At 38.7% G+C, this 27,688-nt stretch overlaps 3 protein-coding genes and 1 long non-coding RNA gene across 5 annotated transcripts; 3 read left to right on the forward strand and 1 right to left on the reverse strand.

The window, feature by feature from the left end:
* Positions 1 to 3,744: 3,744 nt before the first annotated feature.
* Positions 3,745 to 16,869, forward strand: LOC148697394 (pentatricopeptide repeat-containing protein At4g18975, chloroplastic-like). The gene is made up of 6 exons (XM_088691914.1): positions 3,745 to 3,891; positions 4,973 to 5,009; positions 9,994 to 10,076; positions 15,998 to 16,141; positions 16,312 to 16,524; positions 16,669 to 16,869. Exons 1-6 carry the CDS (start codon positions 3,745 to 3,747, stop codon positions 16,867 to 16,869), a joined length of 825 nt encoding a protein of 274 aa, XP_088548040.1.
* LOC148697395 (uncharacterized) lies at positions 5,401 to 6,981 on the forward strand. Its single transcript, XM_088692443.1, has 2 exons — positions 5,401 to 6,490; positions 6,811 to 6,981. Exons 1-2 carry the CDS (start codon positions 5,401 to 5,403, stop codon positions 6,837 to 6,839), a joined length of 1,119 nt encoding a protein of 372 aa, XP_088548569.1. The 3' UTR covers positions 6,840 to 6,981.
* Positions 16,870 to 18,275: 1,406 nt separating the features above from the next.
* On the forward strand, positions 18,276 to 19,570 carry LOC148697396 (uncharacterized). The gene is made up of 2 exons (XR_015961549.1): positions 18,276 to 18,532; positions 18,723 to 19,570. It is a non-coding gene; the product is annotated as an uncharacterized LOC148697396 (long non-coding RNA).
* LOC137722822 (flavin-containing monooxygenase FMO GS-OX-like 3) lies at positions 19,083 to 22,813 on the reverse strand. Of its 2 annotated transcripts, XM_068461921.2 has the most exons (7): positions 22,020 to 22,813; positions 21,209 to 21,279; positions 20,896 to 21,048; positions 20,680 to 20,762; positions 20,444 to 20,579; positions 20,172 to 20,345; positions 19,083 to 19,555 (listed from the first exon to the last, which is right to left on the reverse strand). In XM_068461921.2, the coding sequence occupies exons 1-7, from the start codon at positions 22,600 to 22,602 to the stop codon at positions 19,349 to 19,351; spliced, it is 1,407 nt and encodes a 468-aa protein (XP_068318022.1). In that variant the 5' UTR covers positions 22,603 to 22,813; the 3' UTR covers positions 19,083 to 19,348. The 2 variants fall into 2 exon arrangements, with proteins under 2 accessions (XP_068318022.1, XP_068318023.1); XM_068461922.2 differs by lacking the exon at positions 20,896 to 21,048 and having other exon boundaries at positions 22,020 to 22,725.
* Positions 22,814 to 27,688: the final 4,875 nt, after the last annotated feature.

Here is a 27,688-nt window from a genome sequence, read left to right on the forward strand (position 1 = left end):
AACTTAATTTATAATATCATTCATGTTGCACCATAAAATTTAACCGAAGATAACAATATGAGCCTTCACAAAAGTATGATATTGATGCAGATGACGTTTTACCGTAGCTAAAAAAAAAAATCATGTTTATGCACCTTGGTACTAGTTTGATTCCCACTTATTTCTCTTCTCTTAAAACAACATTATTTTAAGACATCTTTAAACGTAGGCTAATAACATAGTTTGATTAAATTTTGTCATACCATGTCTCATATCGTGCATGTACTTTTGTAAAGCAGTGAACATACACTAAATTAGTTCATCAAATCTATGCCCAAAATGATGACGTATATTCTATACCATATAAATTTTTATTACAACTTGAATTAAAACACAAATTTAATTGATGTCAGATCATTTGATGCACAAATTTAGTACATAAATTTGGTGTGCCTAGCATTGTTCATTTTTGCATGTAATACATAAACAAGTAACACACCATCCTTTAAAAAGCAACATTTCTTTCTATCTTTCTTTTTTCTTTTGGGTTTTTGTCACATAAGGTCCCTAAGATTGTTCAAACTCGTCATTTTGGTCCCTCACTTTCAAAATCAATCAATGTCGTCCCTGACATTCACTATCGCCCATCAATTTGGTCCTTTCGTTAAGATTCCGTCAACTATTCTGTTAGTTTGTATGTGGAACCCACAACTCCAATGAAATGGTGACACGTAGATTACACAAAATAAGGGTTTTTTTTTTATCGCAAATGGTCCTTGACATTGATCTAACTCCTCATTTTGGTCCTTGAGTTTCAAAATTTGATAAATTTGGTCTTTGACTTTCAATATGGAACGTCAGTTTAATCCTTTCATTAAAGTTTCATCAATATCTTTTGTCCCACTAATTCAATCATATGACGCCACGTGAATTCACAATAATAAATTTTTTTTTTTAAGATTTAAAACTAAAAGTAAAATAAGAAACTAAAAACCAAAATTAAAAGAAAAAAAGTCATCGTCGTCTCCATTAGGGTATGCTAAAAAAGAAAGGGAAGGCCCCATGACACCATTAAAGTATTTGGCCTTATGAACTCACTCCTCGTTCTCTTTAGTTGGTTATAATCCTGTCACATTTGAATTGAATTTGGATTCGATTTTATCGAATTTAGATTGAATTTTTTTCCAATTAGGGTTATGGGATATGAGAAAAATGTCAGATCGGAATACTCGTCCGTTGGTTCACTCTTAAAAAAATTAGTTTGGTATAGTTAATCCATGCGGAGCTATATGATTGGATTCATGGGACCACATTAGCACATAAAAGAAAAATATTGATGAAATTTTGACAGAATGACTAAATTGATGTGCAGTAGTGAAAGCCAAGAACCAACTTTATAGATTTTTGAAACTCATGGACCAAAATGAGGAGTTGGATCAATGTCGGGGACCATTTGCAATGAAAACCCTTATTTTGTGTATCCACGTGTCATCATTTCAATGGATTTGTGGGTCCCACATACAAACAAACAAAATAGTTGATGAAATCTTAATGGAATGACCAAATTAATGTGCGATAGTGAATGTCAGAGACAACATTGATTGATTTTGAAAGGGAGGAGCCAAAATGATAAGTTTGACCAATCTCAGGGACCAAATGTGATAAAAACCCTTTTCTTTTTCTTTCTTATAAGGAAAATGTGTATCACCGTTGGTTGAGGAGTAGTAGTTTAATGCTATCTTTTTTTATTTTTTATTTTTTAAGACAAATCCTCATTTTTTTCGACTTCTTCCTGCTCCAAGCTTTTTCATTTCGTGCATGTTCTTCTCTTCCTTCGGCTTCGCTTCCTACTCATGTTGCTTTGTTTTTTTTTTTTTTCTTGTCAAATAATAGATTTTGTTAGATTAGCCACCGATGGGGTTCGAACCCACACTAACATGCAAGGGCTTAAACAACTTTCCACCACTACAATAAAGGGCCACTTGCCTCCTGTTGCTTTGTTGAAAAAAGAAGTTTCGCAAAATTTTGTTTTGTTTTGTTTTTTTTATCAAGCAACATGCATAAGACCATCTCCAAAGGAGATTTCAAAGATTACCATATAGACATATAATGGTAACAAATGACGTACCATTTACTCCAACCAGGATGTCAAAGATGACATGGAAAATAAAGCTAAGCTAACATGGACAAAGAGATGTCAAATTTGAAGCTGCCTTCAAATTTTATTTTTGCTATTTCCAAAGACATTCCATTTGCCTTACCTTAAATGCTACCATATGTAATTATTATATTTTTATTTTTAAACCAACAACAACCCAACTTTTATTATTTTGACTTTTTAGCCAAAATGATCCATGAGATTTGCATAACTCCTCAACTTGGCTCTGAGATTTGAAATCAATAGAATTAGTCCATGAGTTTGTCCACAATGAATCATTTTGGTCATTCCATGAAAAATCTTCATAAAATAAGGATTAAAATGACAAAAATACCCTCAAAATTTGTCAAATCATTTGGTCTATTGTTTATTATATTGAGGGTAATATTGTCATTTAGATCCTTATTTAACATAATTTTTACCGATGGACCAATTGATAGTGGACAATCTCAAAGACTACTTCTATTAAATTTTAATTCTCAGGGACCAAAGTGATGAGTAAAGCAAATCTCAAGGATCATTTTGGCTAAAAGCCTATTCTTTTTGTTTGAAAAAAATTGGAGATGCTCTAATTAACCTTAAACACGAAATTAATTATTCAAATATAACCGAAATAACAAAATTTATTTCTAGGGTTCCAAATTTTCAAACTCACCAAATTTCAAATTGACTTTGGGAAAGGAAGTATGACGTCAAGTACTGGGGAAGCAAGGACTTTGGGCCCAACTCGAATCAAGCAAGGACTATGTCCTTTCTGTGGAACCGACTGGACAACCTCAAACTAAACTGGCCTAATTTTCTAAACAGTTGTGTGGAAGTGTAGTGAAGCCGGAGATGAAAAACATATTACAACTACGACTAAGTTTCGAACAACAAGAAAATTTTCGAACGGGAACAACGTTTTTGACGAGAAGGAAGTTTGAAATCACTCGCCGGAGATGGAAAGTTTTGGCCGTTAAGAAGGTAACTGCTGTTGGGGAGAGGGAGTTTAAATCCAAAAAAATTTATAACAATTGTCAAGTACTGTTGTGAATTAATGACGAGTCATTTATGACCCTGTTTCACCCTAAACTCATTTTGATGAATATGTTTTCAGCTATTTGAATTTGGTCTAACAGGTATAATTCAATCCACACATAAGGTCCACCTTATAAAACCCAAGAAAATAATGCTTAGCTCATGCCACTTAGTATTACAGTCTAGTGATATTCCTCTTCACTGGTAAGCGAGAGATCTTAGGTTCGATTCTCGCCAAAGGCGAATTTGAACCATATTAGTGCTACTCCATTGTGAAGTTTATTTTACTTCCCCACCCGTTTAGTGTAGATAATATCGTTTGTTCAAAAAATTTTTTTGCCCACCCCTAGATTAAACCCAACCCAACCCTGTAAACACAAGCCGATATTAAGTAAGTTTGATAAAGGGTTAATTGTAGTTCATTGGTGGTCAAACTAATATTGAATTCCAACCAATGTGCCCAAATGAACGCCTTCTTGTTAACAAGATTAGTTTCGGTTTAGGAACTAGAACTCGACGATCTAAAATCTGTTTAGTAGGGAAAAAAAAATAGAACTGCAAAAGGTTAACTTGAAAAAGCTCGATGACGGATGTCAGTAATTTGTTATCTAATCCAGGTTGGCCAGTTGACTAGGCTTGGAGTTACTAGGGCCCAAATTCTGGATTTTACGTACAGTACCGTGGTGCAAGCTCAAATATGTAACCAAAGAGCTGCAAAGAATATGGTGGCCTTGGAGGTATCTTAGACCTATTTTTTCAAATTGCTCGAGGTAACTTAGTGGGATAAAACTTTACTGTTGTTTTTCTCGTGCACATGTATTGAAAATGCTTTATAAACTTCTTATTTCACCCCTTGCCTGAAATCAAAGTATTCAAACTTTGATGCGAGAGATTCACGAACAAAATAAAATGAAAAAACTATGACCTTGTTAGTTCCTTTGTCATTCTTTCTGTACATAAAAAGAATAAATAAATAAATAGATAAGATATTGTTGCTTCTATTTCCATTGTCCAATATGGTTGGCCCATGTTGATGTATGAGTATTAGAATAAAGGGAGATGAAAGAAAAGGATGGCTAGATTGGTGCGGAGACAGAGTGAAGGCTTTCCCAAATCAATGGATGTTTTAGTCTTTTAGTCTCTAGGTTTTAGTATTTTAATATTTAGGGTTTTAGTCGCTTGACTTCCTACTTTTATGAGGACTAAGATTATTTCTAGTTGATTAGGATTAGACTGCAAAATTCTTGGTGAAAGTCCAAGAACGGGTGTGATGCCCCCCGAGTCATTCTATTTGTCTTTTATTATTGTTTTCCATTAATTTTATGTGTTTTTCATTAAGCTACATCATAGATGACACACACACACATATGCACGCGAGCGCGCGTGCGTACACACATATATATACAAGTCTTTTAAAGGAAGAGATTCTCATTTTTCAAAAAAAAAAAATAGAGACAACTTCTTAACCATTATATTTGACTTTAATGAAATTCTGTGATTGAGATTAAATCACAGATCACAGAATCTCAACTACAAAATTTCATTAAAACCAAATCTAACGGTCAAGAGGTTGTTTCTAATTTTTTTTGAAAAATAGGGATCCATTTCCTTGAAGGCTTCCTATATATACGGGAAATTATTATTAGCACTCCAAAAATCTTATTTGACACTTCAAACTTTCTATTATTAGAAAGAAAAATACACTTGTGAAAAAGTGTAGATTTTTGAAATGCTAATAACAATTCCATATATATATTTGTCGAGGACACCAAATTGATATTCATTAAATGATTGGCTAATTGATTTGCAATGATCCAGGATCAACACAACCACCATGGTAACAGTTATATTGACAGTATGGACAATATGGAATAATGGACAGTATGGTATACTGTCAGTATGGCAGGGAATATTGCAGTCAGTATGGAAGGGCACGTGAAAAAGGAATGTTGTATTATTCCTTGACAGCTAGTCAGTATGGTTGCTGCATTATTTTTCTCTAGTTGCTGCATTATGGACAGCAAGCACAACACACTGCATTGCATTTGTTTATTGCATGCGTATGTGTGCATGCGTGTATGTAAAATATGTATAAAACACTGCTGCCGTTGCAGCAGTTTAATCAGAAAAGAACAACAAGTTGAAACCAAAATCGTAAGATGGTATCAGAGCAGGAACCATAGGGTCCTGCCTCTGTTGTTTATTCTTCTAGCCTGTTCTTCTTCCTCTGTTCATCATTTGTTGTGATGGCAGAAGATATCCCATCTAGTTCTGAGGCTACAAGTTCCCCAACCCTAACACCAGCCAACATGATACACGGGGAGAGCAACCCACGACTGTGCACCGTGTTGTTGAATGAGCTCAACTACTTGCCATGGTCACGAGCTATATCTCTTGCTCTAGGAGGAAGATCGAAACTAGGGTACGTAAATGGAACCATCAAGCCTCCAGATTCTTCCTCAGCTAACTTTGATGCATGGCACTCAAATGACCAGCTTGTTATGTCCTGGATACTTAACTCAATGGAGCCCAAGTTGTCCGAGATCTTCAGCTACTCAGATTCTTCACACATCTTATGGGAATCGATCAAAGAAATGTACGGCAGTCAACACAATGCTGCCCGTGTGTTTGAACTGAAGAAAAGCCTCGCTGGACTTAAGCAAGGTAATCAAACTTTCATTCAGCATCTTGGAAGCATGAAATCTATGTGGAATGAACTTGATCTATACCGTCCACACACCACTGAATCCGCTGCACTCTTGAAAAGGGCTGATGAAGATAAAGTGTTCCAACTATTGGCAAGCTTGGGAGTTGAGTATGAAGACTTGCGTAGCCACTTACTAATGACTCCTGAGCTACCATCGTTCGTCAACGTGTGTCATGCAGTCCAAAGAGAGGAAACTCGAAGGAAAGTAATGCATGTTGAGCCTCGGTCTAGCCCAGAAGCTAGGGCTTTCACCAGTAACCACAACTTCACTAGTGAAAGGTTTTTTAATGGAAAGAAAGCTGACTGGAAATGCACATACTGCAACACCAAGGGGCACGTAAGGGAAAAATGCTGGATTTTACACCCTGAGTTAAAACCTAAGTTTAACAAGGAAGGAAAAATGATCAGGGATGGGAAAGGGTTTACGCCTAAAGCCTTCCAATCTAAAGAGATGTCAAACTTCACCTCAAGCCCTTTCTCCCTGATCAATGAGTTTGCCGCCTTTCTCCAAAAGAAGAGTGATATCGCTGAGGGTAACAATGTCACCACGGAAAATTCCACAGAAATGCTTGGAAAATTTGCTGGTTTTTTGGCAAATTCAAACACCACTACATCCGGCAATATCCCAGGTATCATTTGTGCACTTTCCACGGCTCTCAATCTCACACACGATTTTTGGATTGTAGACTCAGGTGCCACTGACCATATAACCAACAACCAAGCTTGTCTCCATGAGTTTCAAAAATTACCTAATCCTACTCATGTGTCTGTAGCAAATGGGAAAGGGGAACCAGTCCTAGGAAAAGGAAAAATTAAATTGATGGGGAGTGATGTAGAGTCTACGGCACTATATGTACCCTCATTTCCATTTCAGCTTCTGTCCATAGGAAACATCACACATACTTTGAACTGTCTTGCTATTTTTTCTCCTCACACAGTTGTGTTTCAGGATCGAGTCACTCAGAAGAAGATTGGTGAGGGTTTTTTCTTAAATGGTCTGTACTACATCTCAAAGGAGTTCAATCAAATTAAGGAACCCATTGCCACCCTAAGCCATGTCCAGAAGCATCAACTTTGGCACCAACGTCTCGCTCATCCCTCCGAACCAGTAATGTCTAAATTATTTCCAAATTATTGTACCAACACACATGAGTGTGAGATCTGTCAAATGTCAAAAGCCACTAGGCTACCTTTTGTACCCTCTAAATCTAGAACCAGTAAACTCTTTGAAGTTGTACACTCAGATATTTGGGGACCTACCCGTGTTGAGTCATTTGATGGGTACAAGTATTTTGTTACATTCATAGATGACTACTCTAGGGTTACCTGGTTATATCTCTTAAAGTCTAAAAGTGAATTTTTTACAGCTTTTCAAGACTTTCATAAGCTAATAACCAACCAATTCTCCTCAAAAATATATACCTTACGGTCAGATAATGGCACCGAGTATACCTCCAATAATCTGTCAAACTACTTGAGCAGTCATGGTATCTTGCATCAAACTAGTTGTGTGGGTACACCACAACAAAATGGTGTTGCCGAACGCAAGAATAGGGATTTATTGGAGAAAACTAGGTCTCTTATGTTTCAGATGCAAGTTCCCAAGAGATTCTGGTCCCAAGCACTCCTCACTGCAGCCTATATCATTAACAGACTTCCCACTCGTGTCCTGAATTCCAAATCACCCTTTGAAGTTATGAAGGGAAGAACTGCTGATTTAACTCATTTCAGGATTTTTGGATGCACTTGTTATGTTCACGTTCAAGCAAATCATCGTGATAAACTCGAACCTCGAGCTATCAAGTGTGTGTTTATGGGGTACTCGAGTTCTCAAAAGGGATACAAATGTTATAACCCACACACTGGGAAGCTGGTTGTTTCTAGGGATGTACGGTTTGATGAACTAGTTCCTTTCTTCAACAATCACTCCCCGAATAGTTCTCAGGGGGAGAGTCTAATGGATATTTTTCCACTACCAACTCTTGCTGAAATCCATACAGACACCCCCCCATACCACCCTATAAGTGATTCCCCAGTTGATGAGATGGTCAGTGAAGATATACCTCGTGCCCCAGCACCAGTTGTTGCCACACAACCAATTGTAGCAGCACCAAAAAGGAACCCAACTCGCGATCGCAATCCTCCTCTACGGCTGCAAGAGTACATCACTTACAGTGCAAGGCATCCCATTTCTGAAGCTCTTACTTATCACAAACTGTCAGCATCTCATGCATCCTTCCTAAGTCAGGTGACAAATAATGTTGAGCCTAAAAACTTTCAAGAAGCAGTATGTATGCCCGTGTGGAGAAAAGCCATGCATAATGAGCTCAAAGCACTGAACGAAAATCAAACCTGGAGTATGGTAGACCTTCCCAAAGGGAAGAAAGCCGTAGGGAGTAGATGGATTTACAAGACCAAATTCAATTCCAATGGTACCATTGAAAGACACAAGGCACGATTGGTTGCACGGGGGTTCACTCAAACCTACGGTATTGATTACAAAGAGACTTTTGCTCCCGTCGCCAAAATGAACACAGTAAGGGTGTTGTTATCAGTAGCAGTCAACCACGACTGGCCCTTGTTTCAAATGGATGTTAAAAACGCATTTCTTCACGGTGAGCTTCAAGAAGAGGTGTACATGAAGCTACCTCCAGGACACCCTCAAGAACAAGAACCTACCAAAGTCTGCAAGCTTCATAAAGCTATATATGGACTTAAACAGTCTCCTCGAGCTTGGTACGCCAAACTGAGCTCCGTTCTTGAAGTGGCAGGGTTCAAAAGGAGTCATGCTGACTCCTCTCTCTTTGTTCGAAGTGGTGTCCAAGGGAAGCTCATAGTTCTTATATATGTTGACGACCTTATCATCACGGGGGACAACATGGATGAACTCGAGGCTCTTAAACGGTCGCTTCACCAACAGTTTGCCATTAAAGACTTGGGAACCTTGAAATATTTTCTGGGAATTGAGATGGCTACCTCTTCCAAGGGTCTATTCTTGAATCAAAGGAGGTATGTTCTTGACCTTCTTAAAGAAGCACATATGGTCAACTGCAAACCTGCTCGCACCCCACTTGCTAGCAAACTTCAATTGGATGCTCCAGGTAAACCCCTATCAAATCCTAATGTGTATCAACGCATGGTTGGGAAACTCATTTACCTCACTATCACAAGGCCTGATATTGCTTACTCCGTTAGCCTTATCAGTCAGTTTATGCATTCTCCTACATTGGTTCATTGGGAAATTGTCAAGAGAATCCTCCGATATCTCAAGGGCTCGATCGGCAGAGGCATACTCATGCAGAAAAATGAGTCTAACAACATTCTGGCCTATACCGATGCTGACTGGGCTGGTAATTCCCTTGATCGAAAATCCACCACAGGTTTTTGTACCTTTGTAGGTGGAAACCTTGTCACCTGGAAAAGTAAAAAACAAACAGTGGTTGCACGGTCCAGTGCGGAAGCTGAATATCGGGCCATGGCAGCAACAGCTTCTGAACTCATCTGGTTGAAGAGTCTCCTTCTTGATCTTGGCTTCACCAGCAAGGAACCCATGTCCTTATTCTGTGACAACCAGGCTGCAATGCATATTGCATCCAATCCTGTCTTCCATGAACGGACTAAACACATTGAAGTTGACTGCCACTTCATCCGCACTCAAGTTCAATCCAAAGTCATCGAAACTGTGTACACTAGAAGTCATGATCAACTTGCGGACCTTTTCACGAAAGCTCTCGATTTTACACAGTTTCAACGGTTATTGTTCAAGCTTGGATCAATCAACCCCCTTGATCCAGCTTGAGGGGGAGTATTGACAGTATGGACAATATGGAATAATGGACAGTATGGTATACTGTCAGTATGGCAGGGAATATTGCAGTCAGTATGGAAGGGCACGTGAAAAAGGAATGTTGTATTATTCCTTGACAGCTAGTCAGTATGGTTGCTGCATTATTTTTCTCTAGTTGCTGCATTATGGACAGCAAGCACAACACACTGCATTGCATTTGTTTATTGCATGCGTATGTGTGCATGCGTGTATGTAAAATATGTATAAAACACTGCTGCCGTTGCAGCAGTTTAATCAGAAAAGAACAACAAGTTGAAACCAAAATCGTAAGAAGTTACTATCCAGAGGGGAATGCTGATGGCGAGAAAAGGGACCGAATAAGATGGAATGTTCCTCGAAAGGATAAGGTTAACTTTCTTGTAAAAACTGTAAGTATACATATCTCAACCCTTTCCGATCATTTAAGTTTATTTAACATTGTATTCTTAGTTGAACGTTTGTAATAGAGTGAAAATTTGTGGATGTTAGTAGCCAACTGATACTGGATTTAATCAAAAGCTCAAGTTTATAACTCTTTTTTTTTTTTTTTTTTTTTTTTTTTTGCATTCGAAAAGATAGGTAATCAGTTCTACGGACATGTCTCAAAGAGAAATATCTAAAATAGGTAATCAGTTCCAAATATCGTACACAACATGATTCTTTAAAAATTTGTGCACAATGATTATATACGTCTGTGTTCGTTTTTTGTATTTACTTTTCTAAATCCTACGTGTGTGAATAAGTTTCCAAAATACACTAGGATCTGGATTGTCTGTCCTCCCCATCCAATACCCTTCCCATCCTCTCTTATTTCTGTGATCACGGTTAACCCACATCAACATTTTATATTGCAATTGCTTTTTGTTTTATTATTTATATAAAAAAATCAATATAAAATGTTGACGTAGCTTAACCGTGACCACATAATATAAGAGGGGATGGGAAGGGTATGAGATGGGGAGGGCAGACAATCCAAGTCGTATACATTATAAACTTCTCGACTTTTAAGGTTCTAGAGATGTGTTCATCATGTTTGGATTGGACTTCCTTAACTGGTTACTTGCCAGTGGGTGACAACCCTGTCTTATACTCAAGGTTCTAACAGACTAGGCGAGAGTCGGGCAACAGGCTGGAGCTTAGAGTCTAGGCGGATTAAGCGGATTTAAGTGAATTTATTATTTATTGTGTAAATAGGTGCCTATTTATACTTTAAAAAAACATAATTTATACATAAACTGAAAATAAAATGACATATATATTATTGTTAATATTTGAGCTACGTTTGAGCTAAATTTCTCTATGTATTTGTAATCAATTCAACAAGTAATTGAAATGGATTCAAAGATTGAATATCAGAGATGAAGTTTTGAGGAAGAAGGAGTACGTTGCTCCTCGAATCTACATTGGATTCGATCCTCCAAAGTCGGCTTACATGGTGGGCTTTATAGCCGTTGCATACCCACACTTGCACACACTTGCAACGTGACTATGATCACATGCTCAACACATGTTTTCATTTAACTTCTAACAAACTAGACACATGGCAGAGATGATATAATCCTGTTCGTTTATTACATTATTTGAACTTTAGCTATTCTAACACTTAGAACCTTTCGAACTCCATTTCTTCTTTCCGTTCTTCAACTACAATGCTGTGTGATCCAGCTTCCAGGCTTATCCACCAACACTCCCTTCTAAGCTGGTAGCTAGTTTAACTCCAAGCTTCTCTGTGTTTGTGTAGAATCGATATTTTAGCAGGGCCTTGGTGAAAATATTTGCAAGTTGATCTTCAGACTTGCAATAGATTAACTTTATCATGTTTGGCTGCAATGCTTCTCGAATGTAATGATATCTTCTTCCAATATGCTTTGTTCTTTGATGGAACACACGATTTCTTGTCATAGCAATGGCAGATGTATTGTCACAATAGAAAGGAGTAGCTTCAGTTTGTTCTTCACCAAAATCTTGAAGCACAAATATCAACCACACAACTTGAGTGGTTGCTTCAGTTGCACTCATGTACTCAGCTTCAACTGTTGATAGAGCAACATTATGTTGTTTAACCAAGGCCCAAGAGTAAACCCCACTTCCAAAAGAGAAAGCATATCCAAATGTGCTTTTCATATCAATTTCATCCCCACCCTAATCATTGTCACAATAGCATATGATAATTGATTCTTTGTCTTTCTCATACTCAATCCCATAGTCTAATGTGCCTTGTATATATCTGAGAACTCTCTTTGCTGCTCCCAAATGCTTTTTTGATGGTCCATGCATGAAGCTAGCACGTAGGCTAGCTATAAACATAATGCTTGGTCTTGTTGCAGTTAAGTAAAACATACTCCCAACCAGTTGCCCATATACATTCTCATCTGTTTTCTCACATTCATCCTCTTTCTTCAATTTGTCACTCACAACCAATGGAGTGCTAACAGGTTTACGGTTCTTCAATCCAAATTTCTGCAGCAAACTAACTGCATATTTTCTTTGATTAATGAACATCCCAGATTCAGATTGTAATATTCCCATGCCAAGAAAGTGATATAACAGACCCAAATCTGTCATTTCATATCTATTCACCATGTCACACTTGAACTCTTCCAACAACTTAGTGTTGCTAAGTGTGTAGATAATGTCATCTACATAGATAAAGACAATATTACTTTCATATTCTCCCCTTGACTTTATATACAAGGTTGCCTCACTTGGACTTCTGGTGAATCCACAATTGTGCAGATGAGCATCAATTTCTTCATACCATGCATTTGGAGCTTGCTTTAACCCATACAAGGTCTTTTTCAATTTATAGACTTTGTCTTCTGCACCTTACACTACAAATCCCTCAGGTTGGTCAATGTAAACTTTCTCTTGCAACACTCTATTAAGAAAAGTTGATTTCACATCAAGTTTAAATATCTTCCACTTCTTTTAAGCTGCTAAGGCAATGAGAGTTTTTATGTTATCCAAACTTGCAACAGAAGAAAATATTTCATTGAAATCAACACCAGGCTTCTGTGTATAACCCTTGGCAACAACTTTTGCCTTGTGCTTCTAAATCGTCCCATCCATATTTAATTTGGTCTTGTATATCCACTTCACTCCAACAATAGGTTTGCCTGATAGTCTATCAACCAATTCCCAGGTCTTGTTTTTCTCTATCATCTCAATTTCAGCATATATTACTTTCTTCCAAGCTACTTTAGTGGCTGCATCAGTGTAGCATTGCATCTAGCATATATTTCACTTAGTGACTTTTCTTTAACTGGTGTGGTGTTAGCAGAACTAGATTCACCACTCTCAGTTTGAGAATCAGTGACCTTTTGAGTTTACAATCACTTCCTTCTGGTTGAATGTCATCTCTCAATGGTAATGGATCAATCTTAGGTAAGTTCAGATTGACAAGAAATGATAGTTTCTCACCATTTTCTACATTCCAACTCCAAGCACCATTCTCATCAAATACAACACTTCTAGACAAAAATATCTTCTTGGTACTCAAGCTGTAGATCCTATATCCTTTCTCTATCTTCCTATATCCAACAAAAAATACCTTTCATAGAGGATTCATCAAGTTTCTGTCTTAATTGTCTAGGTATGTGCCCATAACAGATACACCCAAACACCTTTAACTGTTGAATACCTAGCTTCCTGCCACTGAAAGCTTCAAATGGAGTTCTGTGTTCCACAACCTTGGTTGGACGCCTATTAAGTAAGTACACAGTTGTGTTATTAGCTTCTCATTGTGTTCCTTCCAAGTACAATATATGGTTAGTATAATGGCACAAGTAAGGGTGTCAAACCACATGGACTGATTAGACCTTTATAAATTACTAGCCTTCAAAAAACCCTAACTTAACAATGAAAATAGCAAATTGAATGTAGGTTTTGTGCTGTTAATGAGAATAACTACAAATGCAAGAAAAAAATGTAACAACGAATGATATGTTAATTGAGAAACGATGAGGATGGGTCTAGGGATTTCGAGTTCACCATTACAAAATCAATTCCATGTTTATAAAGTTAAACCGTATTTAATTACCAACCTATTTCTAGAGTTCATTTTACATATATATGATCAACCATATGATGTGTGATTTTGATCAAATTCTCCTAATCTACAACCTAATTGGGATGTTCAACTTCGGTTCCAAATTAAAAGTCTTTAGCATGCAAGAAAACGTTAAAGAACTAAAGAAAATACATGGCAGGATGTTTGCATAGCATTCTCTTCATTCATTCACATGTTTACCAAGATTAAGCATGATGTTTACTATAATCTTGATCAAATGATATGTAAGAAATCCTAATGGTAATCAATCATTAAAATTAACAAACAAATTTAACAAAAGATTCAGTGAATGAAACAAGAGACAGATTGATGAATTTAATATTTTAACATAAAAACTTGGATCCATTGTGCAAGGTTATATCAAAATCCCTAGCTATGAATTTAGTTACACATCATGTTCACAGAGATGAAATTGGAAATATACAACATGAGTGAAAATAAATCAAAGAGAGAGGAAAACCTTGAAGCAATTTTGATGTTAAAGTTCTCCAAGAATAACCTATCAGGATGAGTCTTCGGTGATGCTGGAATGTATATAATGGGTGGAGTTTTGAGTGTGGATGAAAAGAGAGAAAAATAGTGACTGGAGTTGTGAAATTCGCTCAGAATGAAAGGTCTGTGTAAAAGTGGCTGAAAGGCTAGGTTTTATGATGTTAAAGAGGCTATTGTTTTGTTTTGTTTTGAATACTAAGACTGCTAAATGTCTTATCACTCACTTCCTCATCTTCAATATGTCTTTTCAACCTCTGCTCAAATCCTTTTAGAGTTGCAACGACCTCATTTGGAATCTCATCCAATTTCTTAGTTCCCTCAATGACAGAACAATGTTATCATATGCAGGAGTTTGACTAATTAACATTTTCTCAACTAGTCTCTTGTTTGGAGAAGTTTCACCAAATATCTTCATCTTATTCACAAGACCAGATAATCTAGTTGGATTATCAGAGATAGATTCATTATTTCTCATCGTAGCATATTCAAAATCACGGCGAATACCTTGTAATTTCACAACCACGACTTGAGCATCACCCTTGAATTCTTGCTTAAGAACATCCCAAGCATCCTTTGTAGTCTCTTGATTTGCGATTCTGGGAAAGATCTCATCACTACAGTTCCTTGTGTCAATCCCAACGCCTTTGCATATATGAAGATGAGACCTTGATCAGTAAGGATTTGCTTCTCATTTGTCTTCTTCCCTTGCTTCGATAATGTAAAGCCATCTTCAATAAAGCTCCACAGATTGTGAGACTTGAATATGGTTTTCATTCTGATACACCAAAATTCATAATTGACTCTCATGAATATTGGTGCACGAAGATCGGTGCCAGATCTAGCCATTTTTATGCTTCTGAGTTCTTCATTGAAAATCCAGACGAACTCTCACATATTCACTCTCAGATTCAAATCTAACTTGGCTTTAAGGCCATGTTAATGTTTGAGCTACTTTTGAGCTAAATTTCTCTATGTATTTGTAATAAATTCAACAAGTAATTGAAATGGATTCAAATATTGAATATTAGAGATGAAGTTTTGAGGAAGAATAATTACATTGCTCCTCGAATCTACGTTGGATTCAATCCTCCAAAGTCGGCTTACATGGTGGGGTTTATAGTCGTTGCATACCCACACTTGCAAACACTTGCAACGTGACCATGATCACATGCTCAACTTATGTTATCATTTAACTTATAACAAACTAGACACATGGCAGAATATACACCCTAGAGATGATATAATCATGTCCGTTCATTACATTATTTGAACTTTAGCTATTCTAACACTTAGAACCTTTCGAACTTCATTTCTTCCTTCCATTCTTCAGTAAGCTTATCCATCAACAATTATAAAGCATTAGAACATATTGAAAATTGGGGAACAAGCATATAATAAGTGTTCATCCTAGTATTGAACAAGTCTTTTACATTTTATTGAAAACATAAAAATCAAAATGAAAGTTATCGATTTTCTAGCTAAGTAAGAGTCGCAACCTAGGCGGGTGCCTAGGCATGTTTAGGCGGGTTAGGCGCACTTTCTTAATTTTCAAACGCCTAAGAACTAATCGGGGCGGTAGCTAGCCAACGAGTGCCTAGAAGGGGATTTTTAGAACAGTGCTTGTACTAGAATGATATGCTACTTTTAATACCTATAATTATTGCCTAAAAGGTTGAGTGTGATGTTTTTGTTTGATTCGCGTTTCAAACCCAACTCGGGAAAGTTGTTAAATAACTCCCACTTTTGCAGCTTCTATATCATAGTGACAGTGAAGAGGTTGTTTACGGTGCTCTTGATGGATGGGTTGCATGGGAGGAAGATTTTCCCTTTGGAAAAATTAGGATGGCGTTGATTGCTCTTGAGAAGGGACAACAATGGCATAGAATAGTTCAGGTATAATCAATTCTATCTTTCTCCATGGCTTAAACAATTGCAAGGACACTTCTACACAAACTATTCGATTTGGGAATACTTTTCCTAGAAAAAAGTTTCCATCATGTATTGAAGTGCTTGCATAAGGATACGTGGAATAAGACTTTGTTGTTGTTGTTTAGCCCTTTTAGGTAATCAAATGGATGCTAAGCAAGGGACAAGGAAACGCAATGAGAACATATGGGCAACTGATCCGAGCTTTAGATATGGACCAGAGATCCGAAGAAGCACACAAGTTTTGGGAGAAGAAGATTGGCATGGATTTGCGTGCAGTTCCATGGCAGTTATGCAAAAGTCTGATAACTATATACTATCGAAACAACAGGTTGACGAATCTTGTAAAGGTATAGTTTATTTCATCAAGACTTGGTTAATCAATGTTCTAGAGTCGGTCGATGCTTGGGCGTTTCAATTTTATGTCTTTTTGATTCAACTACTTTATATATTAGACTAGGCTAACCTGCCATAATCATGCTTGCATTCCAAAGCTTTTCGAGGGCCTGGAAGCTTTTGATCGCAAGCCTCCAGAGAAATCAATAGTTCGAAGAGTGGTAGATGTATATGAGATGTTAGGCAGGCTTGAAGACAAAGAGAGGGTATTGCAGAAGTACAACTATCTTTTCACAGACAATGTAGCACTCAAGAAATCCAGAATGGCCTTGTCTAAGAAAAAGAAGAAACTCGGTTAGAACTTTCGATTGTTGTTTAAACTAGTCGGCCAATCTGTATGCCAAATTGATACTACTGTATATGCGGTTTTGAGAAAAAGGCAAACAAAACTGTGTAAGTTGTTAAATGAAAAACTCTTTTGGGAATTTGGGTGGTTGAACCTTTGTTGGTGTGATGATTCTTTTCTCTAAGACGATCTCAATTCTTAACTCGCTAGTTTTAGCTCGTTTGGTTTGATTTTTGTTCCAAATATGCGTTTCATTTGTAAAGTTTGATTATGAATGCATCTGAAGATGTACGAATCAGTCATTTTGCACCTTATTGCAAGTGAACTTTACACAGCACAACATTCGTGACTTGAATCTTTATGTTTCGGGCATGACCAGGTCTTGAACCACTTGCTTGTTGGCCATGTTGATCAACTGCAGCCATTGCTTGCACTACACAGCGGGTATGTGCGTCTCTCTACCTTCTTCTTCGGCACCTCTCCTTCTTTGTGCTTCATTCTCTCCCTCATGGAGAATGTAACCCTCCTCATGTTAGACATTGAAAGAACTCATCTTTTTAAAATCCAAGAATTGAAGAGCAAAGAGGACAAACATGATTGGTGTGAATACATGAGGTAGTTTTAAGGGTTTTTATTGAGAAATAAGATGAAATTAAAAATGCAAATAAGGACACATGGTGCCGTGACGAGACTGGTTGAAATTCTTATCGAAAATCTGAACAAAGATTCTTAATGAATAGTGACATGTGATGCGCCGAGAGTGGGTGAAAATTTTATAAAAATTCTAGGGCAATAATGATACGTGGATGATAAGATCAAATACAAAATATTAATGCAGTGTCTAGGAGGATAAATATTGTCATTGTTTAAAATTAATAAGCTTATTACAGACGAAGATAAAACATCACTAAACTGTAGTAATAACTACAAAACTTTAGAAAAATAGAGAATCAACTAAAACTTTAGTGAATTAGCTACATTCCTCAGGCAAAAACTAAGAACAATACAATGCACCAAATGTATTCTAGATATTAACAACCATGAGCTCAATTACATTACAAGTTACTACTAGGGGTGGGTTGGAAAAATCAAAAACCGAAAAAAATCGGACCGAAAACCAAACCGAGCCCGAAAAAATTCAAACTAAACCGAAACTATAAGACTGAATCTGGTTGGTTCGGTTTCGGTTTTGGAAGTTCGAAAACCGAACCGGACCAAATCAAACCGACATATGTAAATCATATATAAATACTCAAAGCCTGGTGGTGTGAGGATTCGAACCATTTCCCTAATGGTTGAGAGTAGCTGTTTCAAGCTAACCTGACTGTAGGCATTGTGTTGCTATAATTGTACAAGTATAACATTTATAGGTATTTGAATTTTTAATTCTTTATAAACTTTCTAAAGCTTACAAACCCTAGCCGTCCCATTTCACGTCTTTAGTTTTCTCAAACACTCTCTCTGCCCTCCTCTGCGTTCTTCATGTCTGGTCTCTGCTTCCTCAGTCTCTCTCTCTCCTTCCTCTTTTCCTCCAAATCACTTTCTCTCCACTCTCCAGTCTTCTCCTATCCTCCTTGCTGATTCCTTCTTTCAAACCATGATTTTCCCTCGCCCCTTTCGAATCGGCATCCCTCCAAACTGGAAGATTCTAATCCGGGTTTTCCGATCTCTCATAGGTAATTTTTGAATCAAAACGAATATGATTTATATTGTGGTTTTGCTGAATTAAAATGGGTTTTTCTTTTAATTATTTTGTTGGGGTTTTGCATATCATATTTTGGGGTTTTCCATATTGACATCTGATTGGGTTATGCTGCACCTGTTTTGCTTTTCTTGATTGCGCATGCCTCCCCCTCTGAATGGCAGATCTTGAAGCTGCAGGGTCCATTAAAATCTGAAATTTTATGTACCCAAAATTGCAGTGATGCAGATTAGAGCAATGCAGGAGTGTTCAGAGCAAAGAAGAATCTTAAAATGCAGAAAAATCCCCTTTTTTTTTTATCTTGATGTAAAATCCAAGGTTCCCAAATCAAAAATCCCAAACTTTTATAAAATCCAAATCAATGCATGTATGTAAACGGCGTCTTCGTCTGCACTGAACCGGAAAAACCGAACTGAAAAAAATCGAAAAAAAATTGAACTGAACCGAACCGAAATTTCGGTTTTGGCAAAAAACCGAACCGTTTTGAACCGAACCCAGTCCTATTTCCTACACTAGATATTGACTTACTTTCTGATTTCACACTTCTTATTACAAAGTAACATTTGCATTATAGTACAATACCTAAATATCTTGGGACATTGCCCGGAACTCGAATTCAGTTGAGTGAACGAAGTAAATCTGTGTGATTGTGATTTGATTTGAATGCCAACAACATTACTAAATTACATACATTTGTGATTTGAACCTTCTAAGGAACAGCAACAGGTCAAGGTTTCCTTGTTTGTTTTCGCATGTTTCAACTCCATCTGGGCAGGACAGAGTTCGGATATCACTTATCCACGACCCCAACTCCATTTACGGTGTAGTTTGTGAAGTCCTGATGCGCTTGCAATACTAAATGGTGATCTTCCAACTCATCCCGGTAGGTCTCTGGTTGTTTAGGCAGGTTCTCTAGAGCTGCAATGTACATTTGTTTTCTCCATTCTTCAAAGCCTGGACACCCACACTGAGCTGCAAGCCACTCATCATACCCAAACTGCAGGAAACAAAAGACAAATATTTCATCGGTTCATGACATAAAGATACAAGTGTGGAGACCAGCAAAATTTAATAGAAAAAATTTGTTGAATAGTGAATGAGGACTACTGGCATTAGCTAAGAAATCATTGTTCATATACTACACATAAAGCAGATGTTTCAATCAGAGAAAACCATGTACCACACCTAGACAACACAAGATGTACGCTTTTGAAAACGAGTGTGAGTGAACATTACGGTGTTTGACTAGCAAGAGTCCGCAAATAATGATAATACCAAAAAAACAAAACCAGCAGCAACAGAGATTATATAATCCATTCCCAATAGACAGATGAAGTTGCATTCTGCTGAAGGCCAAGAACCACAATAATTGGTAGTTAAAGATCTCAAATATTATATTTAGACAGCATAGACACGCTTAAAGTACGTTATCTGCATAAATTTATCATGTGCGGATCCAGTCAAGAAAATATGAAACAAATCTTCTGTCATCAATTACCCCAAAGCCAGTAGTCTCAGGTCTCAACCTCTATGATGAATCAACTTCTGGTGAGGTCATGAGGGTTGGGAGACTAGATAACAACTTAGGCAGGAAACAAAGATATTGAATTTACCTTGTAACCAAAAACATTGTGAGTGTAATGCTTACGGATGCCCAAAGTTTCAAGCGAAGAATGGAAAGCCTTGACATCCTCCATCATCTCCTCTTGTGATGGAAGTGCAATACGGTTAGACAAAATGCCTGCTATCCATTTGCTTTGAAATTCAAACATGGGGAAAGGCGCAATCTAGCACATGATATTCAACGATTTACTTCAACCATCAATAGAAGAGCGAACCAAAAGAAGCGCAAAAATATGGAAAATAATTTATAGAAGAGAAATACCATCCATGGTAACCCAACAAAGGAAAGTGATGGAGCCAAAGCAGGTGGGAAGATGTGCTTGTACAGTGGGCCAACACAGTTATCATCGACGGTCACAATGTCATTGGTTTTAAGGAATGGGAAATGATATTTGTACCTTGAAAAGTAAAACAAATATTACCACTTGCTGCTCTTTCATTCAATACAGAAATTTACATGATAGCTTGAAGTCCTAAAATTAAACAAAGTAAGTATACCCTGTGCAGTAAAGAATGATATCAGCAACGACGAAGCTCCCATCTCGGAAAACAAGACTACCATCTTCATGGACACCTTTGATCTGCATTTGTTCAAACAATATCAGCAACTTAGGATATAGCGATCTCCAGCATCCGGCTTAAACAAAATTGAAAACTCCATTGATAAACTTCTCATCATAGCACCCAATTATTACCCTGGGTGAAGTCTATTACCATAGAATGAAGCCACAAGTTATCATAGCCGGGCTGCTTTTCATTGGTTTCATCAGGGAGAGATCTAGACGCAATGTGAACTTCTTTTGCTATTCTAGCTATTTCCCGGGAAATATCAATAGCACTAGTTGCGCTCCCAATCAAAACTACAACCTATGCACAGCATGGAATGAATATGTTAAGCTAAAGGACTGTATAGAGTCTATAGACTATAAATGTAATAGAAAACAAAAAACACGTGTTTTATTGTTATGATTTCCTAAATAAGTTCTAGATGTTCCTTCAGAGTATACAGGATGTGACATGTACAGACCTGGTTTTGAAATGGCGCAGGGGTACGATAATTGTGGCTGTGAATTTGCTTCCCTTTCCATGTGTTGATGCCTGCAAATAATGTACATGATGTAAATGGAAAGGAGTTAACCAACGTTTTTTTTTTTTTACTTTCGATTTTTTCAATCCTGCGATTTCAGTCCATTCGCATAGACTCCAAATTTAGAGAAAATCCTTTACAAGTGGTTTTCGATTTTCCTATACAAATACATATCAAGGCAGGAATTGTAATTTCTTCTCCACCTTTACCACCATTTCTATGCAAGGACTTTACAAATGCAATTCAAGTTTGGAACCTCGAAAACTCATTTCAAGACGACAATCTCAAATTGCACCTCTAGTAGTCTTTCGAAAGTACTTTTAGCTTGATGTTCAAGAGCGTTTACCTTTACACCCGTATTCTCATTCCTTGGTTTGAAATTCGAAAACCACCTCCCCAATCTTGATTCTTGGATGATAAAGGTAAATTCATCCCCTCGATCAATACAAGATATACAATGCAGAATCAACTTAGGTAACTAAACCAGCTCAAAATGTGCAAACTTCGAATAAATTCTAATTCGCCAAATGCTACTTTAAAAATGTAAAAATTTTAAAAACGACAAAGTTGCAAGTGGTCATTTAGCACAGTGATAATGTGTTGAGTCATTGCATAACTGTATGAGTTCAAAAATCTAGATAACGAATCTAACATCTAAATCGAACAAAATCTATCGTTTAACCAAAAAAAAAAAGAAAAAAAACAAACAAACAAACAAATTTGAAAGCTGTAAAAAGAGATAAGTTCATACCTTGAATTTGGGGAAGACGAGGTTCAGTATGATGACCAGAACACACAACCACGGCATCATAAATCTCATCTTCCACATCCCCACCTCCCTTACTCCTCGACTTCACCTTCCACTTCCCGCCCGCCGCCGCATCCACCAGCACCACCTCCGTCTCCAACCTCACAATCTCCGATATCCCAAACTCTCCGGCGAAGTCCTTCAAGTACATTAGCACCTCTCTGTGAACCGGAAACCTTCTCGGGTCTCTCTCTTCGTCTCCTTTTTTGGCCACAAATGGGTAGTCCCGAAACCCCATGGCCTCTCTCGGCAGGTTTGTCCTCAGCGACTCGTACATGCTCGAGTGGACCAGGGTCCGATTTGGGTGGACTCCGATTGGGTCGGACTCCACATTCGGATTGTACACCCACGTGCCTCCCAATTGGTCTCCTCGCTCGAAAACAATCACTTTGTGACCTTCTCTCCGGAGCTCACGTGCGGCGACCAGGCCGGCTGCGCCGGCTCCGATCACTGCCACGTGGCGGGAGGCCAGATGATGAGATTGGGGTTTGTGGAAAAATGAGTTTGAGTATCCACTCATTATCATTTAGGTTTGCTTGGATTCATGAGATTAACAGAACCAAGCTTGCCAAGAAGATGCTAGAAGTGAGCAGTAACCAAGGCCTTGATAAACAATTCAGCCAATTGGTCATGTACGAGTAAAAACTATTTGAATAATCTTGGATTGAACTTGTGCTCACACATAACAGTAATCCACCTTAATATTCTTGGTGTGTTCATGGAAGACCGGATTTGACTCAATGTGTATCTATTTGGGCCTAAAATAATATTGTTGGGCCGAGTATAGGTTTATGCTCGGTCCAAAGCTGTTTCAAATATACTATGGGTTGCTTGGTGATCCCGGGTCATTCAGTAAGGATAGTTGAGTCCTATCACAAGAAGGAGTAATTCGGATAAGCAATGGGGTCGAAGAAGTCCTAGTGTAATTTGGATTTTCGACCAACAATAAATATAGCCTCAAAAAGAGGGTGAGTTCAAAGTCCTAATAGGGGCAGGATTGGTCGAAGTAGAGTTGGAACAGAACAAGAAGTTCCAATCTAGATATGATTTTGACTCGATCTCAAGGAGGATTTGGTGCTATAAATACAAGACATTATGCAACAATTGGAGGACCTCCAATTCAACACACAACTGCCTTGCGCAAACCCTCTCAAACATTTTGAGATTTTTTATTTTCTTTTTCCCGTCGACACATCTTCAGTTTGGATAAACAGCACTGTCGTCGTAGAATCAGCCGACTGAGGAGCACCTTCAGTTTAGATAAACAGCACAAGTCAAGGCCGACTGGTTACCTATCCAAGTCTCGGTCGAGAAGGGTTTCCAAATCCTTATTGGCATAGGTCATCTTATTAGCCTTCATGGCTAAGTAAGATGTTACGAGTTACGATATTTGGCGTATTGAACGCTGAGTGATTTTATGATTGGATACTCACAAGTGAGTTTCAGAGTTCAACATTCTGACGGCCAACTACATTTACCATCAAGACATACATCACCTTTGAATACTTATGTCCGTACAGTCTGGTGTCGATTAGACGTGCTTATACTCTCATGAATATAATTACTGTGACCGAATCCGGCGCCGACGATTTGTGAACTTCGCAGAACTAGCAGTCTTGTCTTCAGGCTCGAGAATCCAAAGGCCGAGATTTGTTTCTTTCTCGGCCGCAGTCGCAAGATAAAGAAGTCAGCAACGTGCTCAACGCAACGTCAACAAATTTTACTCCTCAACCGAGCTCGCCCGACAAGTTGGCACGCCCCGCATTCAACTGAAGGACGTAGTTAGCTTATTAGTTACTTGGCCTGCGCGCTACATAGGCTTTGTAATTTTTAGGGTCAACATTTTGGCACGCCCAATGGGAACTTGTGCTAGACCTTCGGAGTTCATAACCATTGAGACACGGTCCGTAAAGAAGAAAACAATCATGGGAAAGTCAACAACTGACTTACCAGTGCAAGGCCCTGGACAAGATTTGTCTCAGGTACACAATCCCATCATTGTTGCACCACCCGAGGCTACAAGTGCGACATGCTGAGAAAAGGAAATTTGTCTCGGCGGACAGCCTCGCAACCTAGAAATTCCCAACCAAACGGCAGGCATTTTTGTCGAAGGGATAGTGGAAGATTGAGACGAAGATGGTGGGGAAGGTTCTGATCAGCCAACTAGGTCGTTTCTTTGAAGACGACTATAATCTCAGCCGGTCGAGTAGTCGATTGGCTAGAAAATGAATGATTTACTTGACGCAATACGAAGCAATAGTGATACATAGACCATGATGCTTGAACTATTGGTGAATAAAGCCTTCGAAGATGGCCACGTCGGCCAACCTCGACAGCCTCCTTTTAAGAATGTTCCATTACAAGCCGAAAGAGGATCTGCTCGGCTACAACCAATTAACTTGGAAAAAAGAGGTGGATCAAGCAATAGATCTGATGGAATTGACCAGGGAGTAGAAGTAGCATCCGTCAATATGACCGAGGTTCAAAGAATGATCAACTCGACCTTAAAAAAAGGGTCGAAGTTCCCAAAATTCATCCATCCGTACCCGGCTTATGTGGAAAAGTTCGAATACCCTAAAGGCTTCAAGATCCCCAACTTTAGTCTGTTCGCTGGAGAATCGTCCTTATCCTCGTTAGAACATGTAGCTCGGTTCACGGCGCAATGTGGGGACGTCAATAGTGACTTCCATAAACTATGGCTATTCAACTTTTCACTGACGGGCTCAGTTTTTGCTTGGTACATTAATCTCCCATCAAACTCCGTCTAGAGTTGGGAGGAATTGGTCGAGAAGTTCCATGAACAATTCTATCGACCAGGGATGGAAATGTCTGTTTCATCATTGGCTAGGATGGCTCAAGCTTCAGACGAATTGCCAATGAAATACTTAACAAGGTTCAAGTCGGCCAGGAATTGGTGCCGAGTACCTCTCCTTAAAGTTGAATTCGTCAGAATTGCCTTAAACGGCCTGGACGTGGAATACAAAAAGAAATTCCTGGGGGCAAATATTTGAGATATGTACGAACTTGCTCAACATATTGAGCAGTATGATTATTTGCTCCGAAAGGAAAAAATATCGAAGTCCCTATCCTGGGGAACAATATACAAGAATTCAACGGTCAGCTACGCATTGGCCGAAAGCGAGGACCCCCAATACTCCAGTGTGGATGCGGCTGAAATAGTGATAGATAAATCATACGTTTGCAAGGCATTGGCTCAAATCAGTTCCAAAGATGCCAAGATCCGCTCGGCCTCCGAGGAGATGATTAAAACATCAAAAGTTTACATTTTTGATATTACCAAAGCTGATGCAATTTTCGACCAGTTGTTGGTAGCAAAAATCATCAAACTTCAGCTAGGACATAACATTCCTAAGGCCGAAGAATTGAAGGGCAAAACATATTGCAAGTACCATAATTCAAACAAACATGCTACCATAATTGCGTGGTGTTCTGTGATGCGATTCAAAGTTGGATTGAGAAGGGTGAGTTAAAATTCTCGAAGAAACAGATGACGGTTGATGTCAATCTCTTCCCCTCGACAACAATTGGTATGGTAGATGCTCATCTCCCTAAAAACAAAGGAAAGAGGAAGGCCGAATTCGTCCCGGTGCAGCATGTCCGTAAGCAGAATGGTCAGCCGAGACTAAAGATTAATTTATTTTCAAATGCAACATCCACGGAGTTTTTAGGGCCGACCATCGTTGAACCCACGTCAGGTTTTAGTTTCGAAGAAACTGATGAATCAATGGTTATATGCGACCACTGTAAAACACGATTTGAACCTAAAAGGATAGTATCTTCGGTGTCAACTTCATGTCTGCCATCCATAGCCGCAGCAAAACCACCAAAGGAACTCGGTGCCGGCCTACAACGACAAGTGTTTGAGAGACTCGGCTCACAGGTACAAGCAAAAGACCCAGCCCCAGTCAGACGACGTCTTGACTTTGACACACCATTCTATAATGACGACTATTACTCGCGCAACTCAAGCAGCTCGAGTTCATCAGTAAGTCGAAAACCTTCAAGCAACCAAAGACACGTGACCAACGTTGGTACAGTTACAATTCTCCAACTGGCCTGTATACGGCGTTATCTAAATCTCAAAAACGTCGTTGCCAGTGGATAGATTGCATGGCTTGATGATAAGAAGCACAAGCTAATTCGACTACCCGGTAGCAGCCAAAAAAGGCAGTAGGAAGCGGCGACGATTGGCCTACCCCGACCATTATGGCCGAATTACTTCAACAGAAAAAGGAAGTTGATCGCGACTTTGAGACCACCATTGAAGAGTCCGAGAAACACATCAAACTCCTTTTTCGACCCAGAGAGATGAGAGCTCGTCTCGAGCATTTTAGACAAGAGGCTGAAAGTAAACTTCCCCCGCTACCACCGTAGGAACCGTTAGTAAAAGTACGGCACAATCTGCACCCTTTATTCGTCAGTGAATCCTTGGAGTACATGCGGGAATTTCATAAGAAATATTCCGCTAATGATTTATACAAACTACCCAAGGCTTGTTAGGAAGCCCTCGACCTAGCACTAACTTGCCCTGATGTTAAGCAAATTATCCAGAAAACTTCTGATCCAGCAATGAAAGCTAGGTTATAGCATATACGTGAGGCTCGAGTCCTCAGCCTTGAGGTCGACCTATACACAGATATAAACACCGCCAAGTTACCCTTTTCACTCGAAGACCTTCAACATTTGCGATATCATTTCGAAGTTTTCTTGGCCGTATCTCTTTTCGGCCTTACGGCCAATGAGGAAAATCATGTGGCACGTTTAGACGCATACCTGGACATAAGGAACACCTGAATCACCTACAAAGAACGAGCATGTAAAGCACTACAAGAACGAAATCAATCTTCGGTAGTACACACGCTCGAGGAAGATGACCAGAATAGAATAGATTCAGTCCACACACCTCAGGAGCAGGTACATACCGAAGCGCTAAATAGTCCAATTGAAGACACTCCAACAACTGATATTACATCTACTACTCTGGAAGACGACGACCAAGACCCAATGGGTCAGTCGATCCTTGAGTATATGGAGATCAGTATGGCCCATGTCCTACCGGTTAAGTTTCAACCGAGAACCCATTAGTCAAATTTTTTGGATGGGAACGTGGTTGCCGAAGAAGCAACACAAGTGGATTTCATCGCTACTGAAGAAGATGGGGAAATCAGCAAAGGCAACAACCTTAAGGCAGCCATGGCTGAACTATTTCCTGCTCTCCTTCTGTTAACCTCTAACATCTAAAGCCGTTATATATCATGGCTCATATTGAAGGATACCTTATTTCCAAGGTGTTTGTTGACTGTGGAGCCACAGTCAACATCATGCCGATTTCCATCATGAAGGCATTACACCGTTTCAATGACGAACTTATACCATCAGGGATAACGATGAGCAGCTTCTCAAACTAAAGGAGTGCTCCTGTTAGAAGTTAGCGTTGCAGGCGTAACCACATGACGACATTCTTTATAATTGACTAAAAAACTGACTATAATGCATTGCTCGACCGCGATTGAATCCATCAAACAAGTTGCATTCCTTCATCGCTATACCAAGTTCTCATCTTTTAGGAAGGCAAATCGGTTGTAGTTCAT

The sequence above is a fragment of the Pyrus communis genome, chromosome 4 (assembly GCF_041283825.1).
Source record: "Pyrus communis isolate YQ-2024b chromosome 4, ASM4128382v1, whole genome shotgun sequence".
In the NCBI taxonomy this organism is placed as follows: Eukaryota; Viridiplantae; Streptophyta; class Magnoliopsida; order Rosales; family Rosaceae; genus Pyrus; species Pyrus communis.

What these genes read in the sequence shown, in the direction of transcription:
- LOC148697394 (XM_088691914.1), top strand. Translation starts at nt 3,745, where the DNA reads ATGTCAGTAATTTGTTATCTAATCCAGGTTGGCCAGTTGACTAGGCTT. An exon ending in AGAATATGGTGGCCTTGGAG is followed by an intron (nt 3,892 to 4,972) that starts GTATCTTAGACC and finishes GCAATGATCCAG; the next exon opens with GATCAACACAACCACCATGG. An exon ending in TGGTAACAGTTATATTGACA is followed by an intron (nt 5,010 to 9,993) that starts GTATGGACAATA and finishes GTTACTATCCAG; the next exon opens with AGGGGAATGCTGATGGCGAG.
- LOC148697395 (XM_088692443.1), top strand. Translation starts at nt 5,401, where the DNA reads ATGGCAGAAGATATCCCATCTAGTTCTGAGGCTACAAGTTCCCCAACC. An exon ending in TACATCCGGCAATATCCCAG is followed by an intron (nt 6,491 to 6,810) that starts GTATCATTTGTG and finishes GTTGTGTTTCAG; the next exon opens with GATCGAGTCACTCAGAAGAA.
- LOC137722822 (XM_068461921.2), bottom strand. Translation starts at nt 22,602, where the DNA reads ATGATAATGAGTGGATACTCAAACTCATTTTTCCACAAACCCCAATCT. An exon ending in TCGTCTTCCCCAAATTCAAG is followed by an intron (nt 21,280 to 22,019) that starts GTATGAACTTAT and finishes CATTATTTGCAG; the next exon opens with GCATCAACACATGGAAAGGG. An exon ending in CTGCGCCATTTCAAAACCAG is followed by an intron (nt 21,049 to 21,208) that starts GTCTGTACATGT and finishes TGCTGTGCATAG; the next exon opens with GTTGTAGTTTTGATTGGGAG.